This window comes from Crocodylus porosus, unplaced genomic scaffold (assembly GCF_001723895.1).
Source record: "Crocodylus porosus isolate Cpor-Errol unplaced genomic scaffold, CroPor_comp1, whole genome shotgun sequence".
In the NCBI taxonomy this organism is placed as follows: Eukaryota; Metazoa; Chordata; order Crocodylia; family Crocodylidae; genus Crocodylus; species Crocodylus porosus.
In genome coordinates this window covers 12,318,081-12,334,706 of record NW_017728949.1, presented here as the reverse complement: position 1 = coordinate 12,334,706, position 16,626 = coordinate 12,318,081, and the positions used below count along the sequence as shown (strand labels likewise).

General features: G+C 41.0%; 1 protein-coding gene across 1 annotated transcript in view; it reads left to right on the top strand.

Annotated features, from left to right (window-relative positions):
- BARD1 (BRCA1 associated RING domain 1) overlaps window positions 1–16,626 on the top strand; it is a 78,456-nt gene that overhangs the window by 44,774 nt on the left and 17,056 nt on the right. Inside the window, exons 7-8 of the mRNA XM_019554350.1 lie at window positions 12,852–12,960; window positions 14,869–15,004. Of these exons, the coding sequence (XP_019409895.1) occupies window positions 12,852–12,960; window positions 14,869–15,004 (245 nt within the window). The remainder of the gene's footprint in view (window positions 1–12,851; window positions 12,961–14,868; window positions 15,005–16,626) is intronic.

Here is a 16,626-nt window from a genome sequence, read left to right as displayed (position 1 = left end):
CTGAGGTGATGATTCTTCCCCTCCATGCAGCGCTGGACAGTGGGGGGCAGTGGGGATCGCCTTCTGCCTGGCAGCACCCAGTGAGTCGGGACTTTTTTTTCCAAAGTGCCAGGAGCTGGGGCAGCCATGGCAGCTATTGCTGGGAGCTGAATCTCTGAATCAGATTCAGCCAAATTGATTTGGGACAGTGGTTTGCATCACCGAACTGAATCACTGTCCCCTTAATCGGCCGAATCTGAATACAAAGCGAATACTAGCTGGTTTACACAGACCCTAATACATTGTCTGGGATTATATCCCCAGTAGTAGTGTTGTAGGAGACCATTCAGAAACACATCAGTGGAATCTTAAGACACAGAAAATAAATTGGCTTGGTATAAATTTCTAAACAAACAATGTTAAAAAGGGGTCACCATGAATCAAGTTTCCAGAATGTATGGAATGCTGTCCACAGTCATCCCAATAATTTTAGAAATGGGGAATCCAGAAAGAAATCTTAAACATACCTTAACACAGCGTTTCCCAGCTCATGTGCCATGGCACATCTGGGCGTGCCATGGCATTTTGGGTTGGAGCCATGCCCCCTGCCTGGCTAGAGCCATGCCCCCTGCCTGCTGCTGCTGTGGACACAGACAGATGAGGAATGTGGCTCCAACCCAAAATACTGTCCGACTGGCCACATGCCACCCCTCCCCGTTGGTGTCTGGCTGGCCACACACCATCCTTCTCCCTCCTGCCCTACTCTGCGTCCAGTGTACCCATAGTACTTTTTATTTAGGTAAGCATGCCATGGGACAAAAAAGGTTGGGAAACACTGCCTTAACAAGCACTCCTGTAACAATGTGGTCTCTGCAAGTGTAGTGAGCAGCAAAACAGTCAAAATGCAGCAAATCTATAACTATTTATTTAAAATTTGTTATAATCCTCTAGATACAGATTTATTGCTTTGTTTAGTCTTTGTGTTTACTTTGTCTTGCAAATGAAAGTACAAATGCTTTGGAAAGTGTCCAGTATTGTGGCACTTGATAAATATCTTGAAAAGGTTTGTTTTTATGTTGCACATCATCTATAGTCCCTTTGTATTGGCTGAGATGATATTTTATTACTCACTGGAGTAGTAGTTAGAGAATTGCAGCAGAGATCCTTCTTCTTCATTGTGTGCAAGTATCCTGGAAGCAATTTTTCCTGTTATTCCAGTGGACTAAGGACTCCCATGTTGTCCCTGTATATGGACACTATTCCATTCAACAATAATAAAAATAAGACTGCTTTCAACAAGGGTAATACCTAATTCCCATATCACTTTTCAGCTGTCCTCAAACCATTTTATAACGATTAGTACCATTATCCCTATTTTACATATAGGGAAACTGAGGCAAGAAAAGTGAATGTGAAGTGATATTAAAATATAACCAGAGCGTTAGGTTTATAAGGACACTTCTCTCAAGTCTTCCAAAAATTATTTGCATTCTGTTTCTTTGTACTCTAGCTGAGGCGTCGCTGTCAATGAATTCTTGCATTTGTTTGCATTAAAAGTATGGTGTAACTGTTATGACATCACAGAAATCTTGACTTTCTGTAATTGCCTTCTTACAATAATAAAGTGGGTGCGTTTGATAAAGTCAGGCTGTCTGACAGTCTTATTGTCTGTCAATGTGTCGCTATTTAGAACTAGGATACTTGCACCCAAATTTCCCTTGGGACTTTTGTTGCTGTTAGTCTAACTTTTGCTCTTGGAGAAAAAAGATGAAGTTGCAACAACTCTGAGTGAAGGTCTGAAATTGTATTAGCAGCTTGAGAGCCTATCAGAAGGACATGCATTGGTTTTAGTCTAAACAACAAAAGTTCCTGTCCTTTTTTGCTAATTTAATTTGGTTGATATTTCAGTTCCCTATTAATGTACAGTAGATCCCCGATTTACGTGAGTATTGCATTCCAGGGGAATTTTGTGTAAGTCGAATTTGTGTAAGTCGGGGATGACTTTCCCCATAGAAAATAATAGAATAGTGAGGAGTTGCGTACCCCAGACATACCTTAGTCATAGCTTTATTTCCCCTTTTCTTGGCAGAATAGCCTTTAGGAGGCACATCTCACCTATGCATCTTGAGATGCCTCTACCACAATGGTGGCACAGCTCCGCTTGATTCCACCTGCAAATTTTGTGAGGCATTTGTGTACAAATGCAAATCTCGTGAGTGTCCATGTATATATGTGAATGAGGCTTATCTCGAGGGGCATTTTCTAGTCCAGACCCTAATAAAAAATTGTGTAAACGCAAGACGCATGTAAGTCGGAATCTCATAAATCAGGGTCTGCTGTATTGATAGTGGACAAATTCTTGTTCACCTCCATCTCATCAGGTATCTGAGGAGCTAAAAACTTCCATTTAAGCAAGCTCTTTTTCAGATTCTCATGGGATATTAAAGTGGTTCTTAATTAGCTGATGAAACCTTTTTGAGCTATATAATTGTCTGAACAAACACCAGTTTCTCTTGCATCTATGTAAGCAGACTAACTTGTTGATATACAAGATGTGTTCAAACAGTATTTAGGCTCTTTGTACGAATATACAACATGAAGCAAAATTTGGCTTTTGAAGTTATTTTTTTAAAAGGTCCTAGTACTTTAGGGTACTAATGGATTGGAATAAAAGTGAAGCCTGTGTTTGAATTGAGTGGTAAAGTATTACTTTGGAATAGTTTTATATGGCATCCTTGTAATAAGTGTATAGTATAAAATACAGTAGCATAGTTAAATAGAACATAATGTTAAGATATTTAAGTTTTTATATTGCATTGCCCAGTGTGCTCCAAGCATGTTAACACCTACTGTGTTAGGTGGTCTACATATATACATAATGAGAGAGACCAAAACCCTAGTGACCAAGGAACTACAGTTTGTACTGCTTAAATTAAGAGATAAAGAAACTGTTCTTTTAAAACGAATCAGACTTGTCCAAAATCACACAGAAGTGACGCTGACAGTGCCCAAGAGTAATAGAGCTCTACATCAACTGCTCATATATGAAATTTTTTTGAATCTTTAAAGTGTGACTTGGTAGTGGCTTTAAGTTGTCTGAATCTGGTATATAAATAAACTTCACATCTAATGCATCTTGCCTCAAGCAGTATCGTGTTTTCCTTTGATTTACATGTAAGAAGTAGTTTTAATATAAAATGGATTGTCTGTGTGTACATATTTTGTTTGATGAAACACAGTTCAGAATTGTTTTCATTTTGTAGAAGACTGGTTATGGGATTCTAGTGTTCACTGGCAAGAATTTCTCTGAAAATCTGTAAGATTTAGTAGTTATAGCACTTATTTTGCTGTTCAAAGTTTTCTCTGACTAGGAAAGATATGAGCTGCAAATGGAAAATATTATATGGACCACTGGACCTATTAATTGCCCGGCTGGTCTAGTTAATTTTTTTTAAGTTAATCTCCTACACATAGCTAATTTATATTTTATAGCTGTTTTTTCATGTGCTTCCTCTCTTGAATTTTGTCTTTTTCCTTGCTTCACGGCAAGCTAAGTGACTTGAAAAATTAGATCTATGCATTTGTAATTTCACAGTACTTCATAAATGCTTTCACTCAAATGGGCTATCTTGCCAGTTATTCATGCACAATAAGTTCAGCATTAGTAAAAAATGTCTCATTGCTTTATTTCTTTTAGGTGTATTTAGTCTTCAGAGGGTGCAGGCTTGATTCCGAATAATCCTAGGCAAATAGAAATTTTTTAGGCTAGATATAGTTTTAGGCACAGCTGTAGGCAATGTATAGCTATAAACTGATTTGCCCCCAGAGAATCCCAGAAGGCACTGTGTCTTTGAGTACCTTTCTCTGCTTTTCTTTTGCAAATTACAACTGTCTTGATTCCTGGCCTTGCTTAGTAGCAAAAACTGGCGTTGCATTGGGTAGAAGATCTGGTCATGGGGGTGATAAAGCAGACTTTTTGTGTGCCCTTAGATCCAAAGTCCACATATCCAATTCCAGGTTTTAAAAAGAGGGTTTTTATTATTTATTCTATGGACAAAATATGAGTGGTGCATGAGTTTCTCAGAAGTGATTAGGTGTTTCCAGTGGTAGAGGTAAATGGTAAAAATGTAACATTAGGCATCAATTTTTGATGAATTCCAATGAGTGTTGGGGGTTATTATTAACTGAGGGGAAAAATAGGTTACAGTGAACTACTATGGCTGTGTATGTTACAATGAAATATTTAAGGCATGCACTATTTATTCAGGTTAAATGCAGTATTTGGTGGCCCAAATCGGAGACTTAACTACAAAACTGTATCTTTATAGTTCTAGAAGTTTTCCTTCATTATGTTGACATTGCTCCATACTTGGACATTTTCTCTTTCCCTCTGATAATTTATTTCCAAACCTGTAGACTTCATTGTTGTACTGCAGTTTACTCTGGAATATGTGACAAACAGGCACTGTCAGTGCTTGAGAGTGAACACTACTTCTGCCACCAAACTTTTCCCAAGTACATTTCTTTACCTTGAAAGTCCCAGCTGTTAGTCAGGTATGTAGCTCTCATCTTCAAGAGCAAGTACCCTACAGATTTGTCAACAAGATTACATTTGGCTAGAAGCAGTTCATATTTTCTGCTTGCAAGAGTTAAGTCCATAAACAAAACTTCATTGCTCTTAAAAGAGCTCTTTGTTCTTTTCTCCTTAATCTGACACGAGGATTGCTTGAAAGCTTATACTGAGCATCTTGTCATGTGTTACACATTCTAGTGAGTCAGAATATTAGGCTTGAGATGCCTTCATATAGGGTTCTGCTTTCTACTACCCTGTCCTTCTGAGATTTAGGTATGGACTCTTCCTAGGTTTAGATGTTTTTGCTGTTAGTCATACCTTGATGCTTATGCTTATTTGAAAGTCTGCTTCAAAGGACATGTTTGGCTCTTGAATCCCTAAATTGACTTGGGAAATGTCTCTCTCACCTTAATTCAAGAGGAAGAATTCTGTGGGCACAGATGATCTGCGTCATTGTGTGAAATGCACAGTACCCACTGTCCCTCCTGTTGATTTTGCAGGACAATGGGCAATGTGTTCTTCCGGGACTTGAGAGACCTGGTCACGTGTACCCCAGGAATTCCTACACAGGATCAGGCCTCTCAGTCCTGGGAGCATCTGCCCAAAGTGCATGATGTTTATTAGGATGCTTGTCTGCAGTGAATCCAGTGCTGTAGCTGTGTTACAAACATTTCAGTTTTGGCAGGTTCCTTCCAGCTGGCAGTTTTCTTAAAGCCTTACTAGAAAAGTAAGGCTGGAAGGGACTTCCGGATGTCATCTGGTTTGATCCCCTGCCTGAAGCCGGATCATCCCTCCAAATCATCCTATAAAAATCTATAGTTTTGCTGTTAGTTCAGAAAATACAGTCAACCTTGACACAACCACAAAATATAACACACTAACCTACCACTAGTAAAGCAGGGGAACTGCAGTGGCTATTGTCCTACTGCTGCAAAGGTTGTTAAAATACACTCAAGAGATCCAGGGAAGAGCACCATGTACCCTACTGTAGAGGAAAGCAAAAACCCTCACAGTCCAAGCCAATCTGATCATCTGACCATGGGATAAAATTCCTTCTTGTCCCCAAATACGATGATTGGTCTGATGCTGAGCAGAGGGGCAAGACTTTCTAGCCAGGACTCTTTGGGTTTAAGTCCCACTAAGAGCACTGGTACAGCCTCGTACAAAAAAAACCAACAAAAAAACAAAACAAAAAAACCCAACAACAACAACCCAGCCTTAGCTGCAGCTAACACCCAGTGCTTATAAGGAAGGCAATACCTCCCTTTCCCTATCCTCTGACGAATGTAGCAGCAGCAGGCAAAGGGAAAATAATCCTTCCTGGTCACATGTAGGAACCAACAACGCCCAGAAACATGGGGAATATCCATATTAGATCACAGACATACCTGTTCCTAGATCATCTCTCACCAATGCTTATTCAACATCTTCCAGAACACCTCCGCAGCTTCCCTAGGCAGTTTATTCCACTGTCTCACCGTTCTAACTGTGCAGAGGTTCCTCCTCTCAAGGCTACTTTGCTGCAACCAATCTGACACTACTTTGCTGCAGCTTTGAGCCCTTGGTCGCATTCCTGATCTCTGCAGCAAGAGAGAAATGGTGTTTTCCCTTCTTTTTTATGGCAGCCCTTCAGATACTTGAAGACTATCATGCTTCTTACGTGCCTTTTCTGCAACCTGAACATGCCTATTTCTCTCAGCTTCTCCTTGTGTGACTTTTCTTCTAAACCCTTTATGACTTTGTTGCCTGCCTTTCGACCCTGTCTAACTTCTTTGTGTCCTTTTTAAAATGTAGAGCCCAGGATAGTGCACAATACTCGATGAGATTTCTTTTTTTGAGTAGTCAAAGTAAAAACTATTAGCTGTTTTGGCTTCTACCTGTTGCATAGATAAGGACAGTGGTTCTTCATGTAGGGTGCTGGGGCACCCTGGGTTGCCTTGAGATCCTTTGATGGATACCATGGGAAGTGTGTGTGTGTGTGTGTGTGTGTGTGGAGGGGGGTGGGGTGTGTATATATTTGGTAGTTGTGTTAGTCTGAGACGAAAAGAAATGTTGGCCTGAGACAAAAAAAAAGTCTAGAACTCTTGGTTCAGAGATGATACCTTTTATTAGACCAACTAAGAAATAGCAAATATGTATCCTTAACTGCAAGCTTTTGGGTACACATGACCTTCCTTGGGCTGAGGGAAAATTAAAGATGGTACAGAGTCCCCATAGGTAAAAAAATAAACTTCATTTCTGCACAGAGGAAGATGGAAGTGGAGGTCTGTTTCTCTGGGTCCCCAAGGATGTCTTTGTGAGCTGGTCTTTGATGTTCAGATAGGGCAGGATTCCTTCCCTGGCGGTGTCAGATGGCAGAAAGGCATAGAGGTATAGAAATCTTTCTTGTTGTTTAGCAATGAAGCTTAAATCCAAAATTGGTTCAAATTCAGCATCTTCCATGTTTCAGGGATGTATTTGGTAGCCATGTTGGTGTAGATGAGAGATGAGACAAGCAGGTAAGGGCAGGCTCAGGCTGCTGGCTGGCTGGCTGTTTCCCTGCCCCACTGCTTAGCTCCTGTAAGCGCTGTAATAAATTATTTTATGAAACGGGCTGAGGTTCAGTCATAAAAATTACAGAGGGGTGCCCTGAGTTTAACAAACTTGATAACAACTGGTTTGGGTGCTGGTTCCTATGTGTGCTTTCTTTGTTCTCAGACTTTGAAGAAATCTCTGTTCATGTGTTGATCCCTTTTTCTTCCTTGGATTGTCAGTCAGTTTCAAGGTGAAGGAAAGATTTCTGATCTGTTCTTGGCTGGTCACTAAACGCATGCATTTTATAAAAGTGCCTATGAATTAAAATATGCAGCTTTTGGGCACAGCAGTACATACTTAGAAACATGAGACCACCTTCTGGAAGTGATGTCCAGCACAATTTTCCTCCCTATAACTTGCATAACATTTCTCCCCCACTTTCTTTCATAAAACCTATAGCTGTTAATGTATGCCATAGTTGCACAATTAAAATATTTGAAATATACAGAATGGCTATGTTGCGTAAACTTTGACTCTTATGTCCTGGCATCATTTTGCTTCCCTTTTCAACCTTAGGATTTTATTAATATGCCTTAGTTTTTGTTGCCTGATGATCATGTACTAAAGTACATTGATGAAATATAAATTAAAATGCTTTTAAAAATAAAAACTCCCTAATTGTCTTAAGTCCCAATTGAGCAGATATAAGGGGTAGATTTATAGTGTTTTCATTTGCACAGTTTAATTGCTGAAAGTCGTTATTCCTTCAATTAATTGCCAAGACCTGAGTTGAGGCTCTTGGGATACTTTTGCAACACTTAATGGCATCACTATCATTCATTTAAAAGAAAAGGCTTTGGAACTGACCTGCCATAATTTAACATATATATGTTCAGCCATCTGTTGTAAGGAAGACATTAATGCATATGCTAATATTTGGTTCTCTTCTGAATGTATTGTTAGAAGGAACCATCCTATAGTGCCTTGATTTAAATATGGCTCTAATTTAAAGAGAGGCCAAATGCCTACCCTGATGATGCATGACAAAGCAGGAACAGCATGACAGTATTTAATGGGCTGCAACTCCCAGGACTGGTCTGAGGTTTAACCAATTATCTTTTAATCTGCAGCATTTGTAATATGCCAGCTCCTAGCTCATTAGTAATCCAGGAGAGCTACGGGTCAGCAATATTGTGAAATTAGGGTATCTTGGCAAAAACCCATCAGGAATCTTTGACCAGGGATTCTCTTGACAAAGCATAAGTGTTAGCAAGCTGTGCCTACCAAAGAGCAGAGATAAATAAAAAAGACAGCAAGAGGTACTATTAGGTAAGAATGGCCACAAAGCTTTGATTTTTTTTTTTTTTTAAATTGGGTTTTCTTGGTCATCAGAAGGTTAAGACTAATAATTTCTGAAGCTTTCACTTTGTCAAATCGTGAGATCTTGTATGGAAGGATATAAGCCATATACCATATTTACTCAACTATAAAATGAAGCTTCCCCCATTCAGTTTGGGCGGGAGGAGGCTCCTCAACTTATATTTATGTACAGAGGAACCTCATTAAATACACTGTCTATCATTAAACGCCTGCCAAAAGCAGCATGTGCTTAATAATGGAAACTAACTATGAAGTTGATTATATGCAGCCAACACTGTAAAAGATGTGGCCCATGTTGGGCAGACATGGTGATGGGAACCTTTTGTTTGTGTGTGTGTGTGTGTGTGTGTGTCCCTTAAAAAAATGGGTGAGTGTTTCCTCTGCAGGAAACTGGCATACTAGACCAACACTGGGAGGCCAGAGCCAGCCCTGACACCCTCCCCTTAGTGCTAAAAATTGACTTTTATTAGTAAATGTTTAGGATTGTGAATCCAAAAAAGATGACAAAGCCGGTAGGAGAGTACATATTGCCCGAGCGAGGGACTAACATTAGAGGGATGGGGGTGAGGAGGGGAACGCAACGAGGTTACAGAAAATACAATGTTAGCCAACTAAGCCTGGGGGCGGGGGGAGGGGTGAAGAGGGAAAGGGAGGGAGGGGGTTGGTGATGCTGAGAGAGAAAGAAAATGGATACACACAAACCCGTTACAATGGTCAGCAATGGTGGAGGAAGTGGCTCAAAGAAAGTATCTCAGTCCATCTAGAGTCTCGTCACGGAGGTCCTCTTCAGGTGGAGCGGGGTCGTTCGTTGCTGAAGAATCCTCTCGAAGTAAAGTCCATCTGGTGCAGTGTGGGGGTTCAGGTGGTCCCCTCTTGGTCCAGTCCGGCAGCGGTTCGTCTGGTGGGGTCAGAGTACTGGCACTGGCCTGTAATGTGTTCCACGGAGATGTCACGGGACCGACAGATGGTGTGCTATATTTGATCTTGCCAAAAAGCCGGAGATGCTGATGGGGACCTTTTTTTTGGGTGTGTTCTACGTCAAATCAACCAAATCGGTTCCAAATTGCATCAAATGAGCAGAACTCAATTATTCCAAAAAACCATATTGATTGAGCAGGCAGAACTTTAATTGTTCTAAACACCATGTATGGTGCTGCAACCAGAGAGCCCAGGATGTAGGCTGCTTGCACTCTGCGACTTCAGATGCTCCCAGTGCACTGGCAGGCATCCTACAAGCAGGCCCAAGCCCAGAGGTCTTTGGATTTAGATACCCTCACTTGATCTTAGCCCACAAGAGGCTGAGCCATTTACATAGTCACCACATTGACAGGTTTGGGCAGCCCATCTGAATAAGACGCATCCTAGTGCCCTTTGCGTTCAATCCTCCTCAGTGCCAGCTCTTTTTCAAGTCATGGTGGGCCACCACATTTAATACATTTCAACTACTTCTATACTTTCACAGTTAAGCTGTGCCTTTCTTTCCGATTTCCAATTAGTCCTGTTTCTTCACCAGCCTTAAATGTATGGTTAACATCATCAAGCAGGGCCCAGCAAGTTCACCCAGAATCCCTCTGTCACCATTTCCTTGGCCTGTTACATATGATTAGTATGGCCCTGCCCTCTATCAGGTGGACCAAGTTGCCCTGCAGCTCATAGGAATATACATTTTTGGAAGATTCCAGGACTCATAACAAGAACACCTAGTTTCAGTCTTGAGTTGGGAGGGTTAACAAGCACATGGCTTCTTTGTTGTGGGGGCGGGTGGGTATCTGGAGTACATGCACATACTGAGCAGTGCTGAGCTGTGTGGTTATCATAGTTTGAAATGCTGTTGAATGCTGGGGCCCAGCCCAGTGAACTGCATGATAAATCCTGAACCTTTTGACTTTAGACAAATATAATACACAGCTTATACTATATATAAGTAGGTATAAAAGTACTGCTTAAAAGTGTATTTATGAAGTACCTGTACTAAAATTTTCAACAGTTTCAAAAAAGGTCAAATGCATCACTTTCGGATGAACTAAGTCTATGGGTACGCATGCATGTTTGTTTCAAATTTGCCCTTTGCTTCCATGTGTTCAGGGAGAGCAGCATCTGACAGTAAAGATGGAGGGGAAGGGCTGCAGGGGAAAAAGTGTGGGGGGGGTGAACAGAGAGCAAGGGGCCACCTGATTTCCCCCAGATTTATTTTACCTGCTGTAGAAGGAGGAGGGGACAAATTCAAGGCTAACCTCCAATAATTGGGAAATTATAACGAATTTATATATTTCCCATATGTAAAATCTTATTGTTGGGGGGTCATCTTATATTCAGGTAAGTATGATGCTATGCTTTTTCCTCCCAAATAAACATTTTACACAGCAGTGCCTAAAAAGGATGTTACAATGACACAGCAGGTTTTTATTTTTTTTTAAACTTCTTTAGATATTGTGCTTTCTGATGACTCATTCTGCACTTAGAAACCAGGCATAAATGCGTCAGCACTTCATTTCTGGTGACAAACTTCCCTTTCATAATGAGCTCGTAATACACCTTTTAAGAGTTAGAGCCACATAGGGTGGAGCGGAGAGAAGCAGCTGTAATAGCCATTATTCAGGCAAAGAGCAAAGCAAGCAGAATACCTCCCAGGAGTGCTAGAGGGGCCATGTTTGTTAACAACACCTGGTCTGTAGCTGCAGTGTTTTCTCCCCTAATTGCTGTCTTGTAGCTGCAAGGTAGTATGGGGAGGAGTTATGGCTATGCTCAAACATGCCTATGATTTGCTGAAGATACAACTGTCTGGCTGGTGTGTGTTGTGCAGGATAAGGGGATTTTTGGGTGTTCCTAAGCATACCAAACAGCTATAATTTTTCATATGTTGGCAAATCATCCATGGCATACAGTAATAAATGGAGTAGCAAATGCCACCAAAACTTAACTGCTTAAAATGTAAAGCAGTGCTAGCTTCCAGTTCAGTTCACATGGACTATACTTTTTCTTTCAAAGTTGTGGCTGTAAGAAGCATTTCATATAGATAAAAATTTGACACTGCTCTGTTGAAATCCATCAGCTACCAGAATTTGTTGAAAATCTAAGCAAGAAGGAAATAATTTCCAATTGACCGTCAAACTTGGACTGATTGATATTTCAGTCCTGCTGTATAGCAGATTTATACATCTTTATGTTCTGTAGTACAGTGATGCTCAACCACGGTGTTGCCGCACAAGATAAAAACCCAGAGATTTCAAATAGGAATCCGTAATGTTAAATATCCTGATCTGTTGTGAGGTTTTTTGAGTTCTTTGGAACAGAAAAATTGCTTAGTTTTTTTCCCCCATGGTTAGAAAATAAGTGAAAACTAAGAGTTGGCATTTTCCAAGGGGTGCCTTTTGCCTCAAAAGATTGAGACCTGCTACTGTAGTAGATAATTGTGTACCTGCATTGAACATTTTGTTACTTTCTAGTGACGCATTTTTCTGTACTGAAATTTGACACGTTGCTGTGGACTCTGTGTGTGTGTGTGTGTGTGTGTGTGTGTTTGACCTGTATATTTATAATCAAAAGGTATCAAGGTTTTAGCATTATTGGTCTAGAAGAAAAGATAGTCAAGACTCGTAGTAGAGATGATATCTTTTATTAGACCAACACAATTTTTGCAAAAAAAAAATTCTTCAATTGCAAACTTTTGGGCACAAACACCCTTCATTAGGCATTGGAGAAAAGATTGTAAAAGTTCTCCTGGACAGAAATGAAAGTTCATATTTCATAGGATTTCACTGAGGAGTCAATAGATGGGAAACTCCTCTGGGCATACTCCATAGTTGGTATGAACTGACTGCCCAAAGGAGTTTCCCATCTATTGACTCCTCAGTGAAATCCTATGAAATATGAACTTTCATTTCTGTCCAGGAGAACTTTTACAATCTTTTCTCCAATGCCTAATGAAGGGTGTTTGTGCCCAAAAGTTTGCAATTGAAGAATTTTTTTTTTGCAAAAATTGTGTTGGTCTAATAAAAGATATCATCTCTACTACGAGTCCTGATTGCCTTTTTATAATGAAAATGCTTTTAATGCAATGGTGTTACAATTGTAATTTAATATCAGGGATAAATACTGTGCATTTGAAATTCCTGGTTTTAAAGAAAAGATTAGTATGTGTGATCAGCAAAACATTTAGCAAGCATGATGGTTTATTTAATTTAGCATACTGCTTACTCTCTTACTCTTCACACTGCAGGCAGCATCTTCTGAATCTGACTCCATCTATCTTGGGTGCAATTCTTACTTGAATCTTTCTGTGGGTTTTAGTTGAAATTGCATATTAATAAGAAGGTGGAAAAAACCTACACAGCTAATGCATCCAGTTAGTTAAAAATCAAGTCACATTTTATTTACTTAAACCCATCTGTGCTTGTTTTACCAGTAATATATTCGGTTTGCGGCCTGTGGACTATGCAGAAACTGAAAAAATGAAGTCTGTGCTGATGCTACCAGGGAAGAGTGAATCATCCTTATTTAGTCAATCTGTAGAAGTAAGTGGCGTGCCAAAAAAAAAAAAAAAAAGGTAATAAAATATTATTTTGGTGTAAGTTCTGAAAGTTTGGATCAAGGATGACTGCAGTATGTGATCAAAAATTGGTTAAAAGTAATCTGAGAAAAACAGTCCCAGTAAAATTAAGACTGTAACATTCCTTAATTTTTTCTGCTTATGGCATATACTAATACAGGGCAGGACTGTGCAACTAGTGACTTTTGGGGTGCATGTGACCTTTAAGGAACTAATTTGTGGCCCTTGGGCTCCTGCCTGGCTGCCACTTTCCCTGTTGTTCTGGCAGCACCTGGGGTCTCTGGTCTCTGCTCCCCCCAACTTCCATTTCCTGCCCATGCTGGGAAAAGGAAGCTTGTATTGAAGACGGACTGTGCTTTGGGAATGGAGCAGAGGTCGGGTTGGGTTTGTGCCTGTACATGTGGTTCATTGGAGTCGGGAACAGAGGTGATGTGTGGTCCCTGCTGGTGAGGCCTAGGCAGCTGGGGGCTACACACCCCTTGGAAGATGGACATCTGTGGTATAGTCTAAAGACTTATCTCTAAGAAAATGTGTTACTGTCTCCAAGTTGGTCTTGTTGTTTTAAAAACATGATCACACTCAAACTGTACTGGAAACTTTTTATTCTTCAGCATTGTGTATTATCTGTCTGCATCTTTCTCTCTATTCTGACACAGCAAGAATGCTCGTGTTTGCTCCGAGGCAGTGGTTAGCCACCTTTTATAAGCCACGAACGGAATGACTTGGCTTCAGACTGGCATGGGCCAGGTGGCTTTGGCAGTGTATCAGCATTTGAGGAGGAGAGGAGAGGAGGCTGCCTTTGCTGGGACCAGGTACCTGGGAATTGCACATACCCCATGGCTGCTTTTCCCAGTCCCCTGCTTCCCAGCTGCAGCACAAGTGTGGCTTCCAGCCAAAGGGGATCTGCAGTGGGGTTGGGCAGCTGGGAGCTGTACTTGTGTTGTCACCACTTTTCTATGTTCCCTACTCCCTAGCTGCAGTACCAGCGTGGCTACAAGCTGCCCAACCCTGGGTAAGTTCTCTACCCGCTGGAAGTTGTTCCTGTGCTGTAGCAATGCAGGCACAGCTTCCAGCTGTCTGGTCCCAGCACAGGTCCTCTCTGTCCAGCTCCAGCATAGGCACCAGCACAGGAAAAACCTTCTGCCTCCACAAGCCAGATTCAGTGGCTCCTTGGGATTGATTCAGCCCTCAGGCAGAGTTCAAAAGTATATTTATCTAGTACTGTATCCTCCTTTTAAAAAATATTCAGGGGAATCCACCAGTTGAAAATAACTTTACGGTCTTGTTTTAGGCCTTTCATTTCCCCACAGCTAGAGTGAATAAATGGTGTGTTCTGAAAACCTGAAATACTGGACTAAGAATCTTAGTCTTGTTTACCGAAAGGCCCCTTTTCAAAGCCAGAGCAATGTGTGTGGGTCTTAGAGTAAATCCTACTTGGATTTTACATATGTATGTTTCCCTGTATACTGGTGGTATTTCAGTGAGCAGTTTTTCTTTTCTTTTTCTTCTTTCTGTCTTTTGGTACTGAGGTTTACATGGTGGTGTTGATATATAACAGCTTCAATCCTTACAGTGCCATTTTACAGTAAAATGTTTGTGTGTGCATGCCATTTTAAAGCTAATATACAAAAATTGCTTTGGTATCATACATAAATTACACAGAGTACCTATAATGTCATAGCTTTCCCTCTAGAACTCGTTTGTTATACATACACCTTATTTATGAATCTGTCCTGTAATTCTGCCATAAGTAGTTTTTTAAAATGCTTATTTTTAATAAAACCATCAACCAAATACATTACTTTCTTTATGTTCCCAAGCATTTGGTTTAAGTAGGATTTAGGATTTATTTTCCCCTCTCCTCCTCGCATAGCAAGCAAGCCCAAACCGCCCTAAAGATGGACCTGTTGTTCTACTGGGGAGCCGCCTTGGTTCAGATGAACAGAAATTACTGAGCAAACTGTCAGCAGTTCTGAAGGCTAGAAGGTGCATGGAGTTTAACAGCACAGGTAGGTACTTATGTATCTAAATGCATCTTGGATTCTTGTAACACTGCAAGATTATACGTATAGCCATTATACTGTTGACTGTTTAAGGCTTTGGAGACTGAAGTTGCATTTCAAATTACATGGAAGGATGAAGTATTTAGACTTGTAATAGGATTGAAACAATATTAACTTCCACATTTATACTTAAGCTGTAGACTAGTACCTTTTAAGAAAGGAGCTCTGGCACAAAAAATTAGCTTCATTATGATAAAAATGAACTAGGAAGAAAATTACTCACTAAAAATAAACCACTCTCCAGCATTCCAGATCCTGGTTCCCAGCTTCTTGATGCAAGGCAGGAACACTCCTACAGACTCTTGCCATTTTTGGCCCCAAAAACATTGCTTGCTAGCAGGGTGAACTACTTTGGGAGGTTTCCTGTTGGTGATGGTAGAGCTCACTCTCAGCTAACCTACTACCCTCAGAACCTTCCACTGCTCTTTTTAGACTACAGCTGCGAACGATGCTGCCTACAGAAACTGTGTGTGTATGTTTCATTCCTGCTGTTGCTATCTTCCTCTATCACTTCACCCATCTGGTATCCTTTTCCATCATTTCTAGCTTTTAAACATTTGCAAGAGAGTATTTTTGTTTTCCTTAGGTGCTTCAGTCATCAGGTTATTCTAGCCATTGCACTTCAGTGTCAATGTATTTCTTGTTTTTGGTTGGCAGTTTGGAAGCAGTTTTGGTAGAGACTGGTGCCAGCAGCAGTCTGCTCATGTTGGTGTTTTGGCCACAGCACCTGCTTTTGTCCCTGTATTTTTGATGCTTCAGCACAACAGCTGTGTTTGTCATGCCTTTGCATCTTTCTTGGCACTCCATCACTGAAATTTGGAGAGCTCAGCGTCTCCTCTTGTGTTTTAGCTGTTCAGTTTATGGCACTTGGCTATTCCATTTCAGCCTTCCTCTTTTGTTTTTTTGCATCCATTTTGATCATGTCTTAGACGTGATCCTACAACACTAACAAGGTTGTCTGTCTGTGTCACAAAGGTAGTGAGGGTGGCTGCTGACAGACGTGGAAAAAACAAACAAACGAACAAACGCATGCTTTCCTGGAAGAAGTAGCATGTTAGCTTGACCCAGCTCCACAGAATCTATACAGACTGGGTGCTTTTGTCTGAAGCTGGTTCAATCAACTATTAGATAAAAGCACAAAAAAGCCCTACTAAAGCAGAGGTTCCCAACCAGTGGGCCACAGCCTGATACCGGGCCGCAAAGGGTTGGCTGCCGGGTTGTGGCACAAGTACTCTGCGTGGACCCCCATCTGTCTACCTGAGCAAGCAGCTTCCACTGCCTGTAGTCACATGCGGGGTTAAAGCAAAGCAGCCCCAGGAGGGAGGCAGCCAGCTCCATGTGCCCTGTCCCACTCCCGTACCAGTCTGCAGCATAAAACAGGTTGGGAACCACTGTACTAAAGTGCCTAATCTGTTACAGACTTTGGGTGAGCTGGGCCTGGCTAACGCCATGCCTCTTGTGGGCATGCACTGCGCTTGGCATGGGACTGTGCTGAGTTTAAATAAAACACTAGGGTTTTGTTTTTTCACATCTACAAGCAACCAGTTATTCTACCTTGGAATGCACCT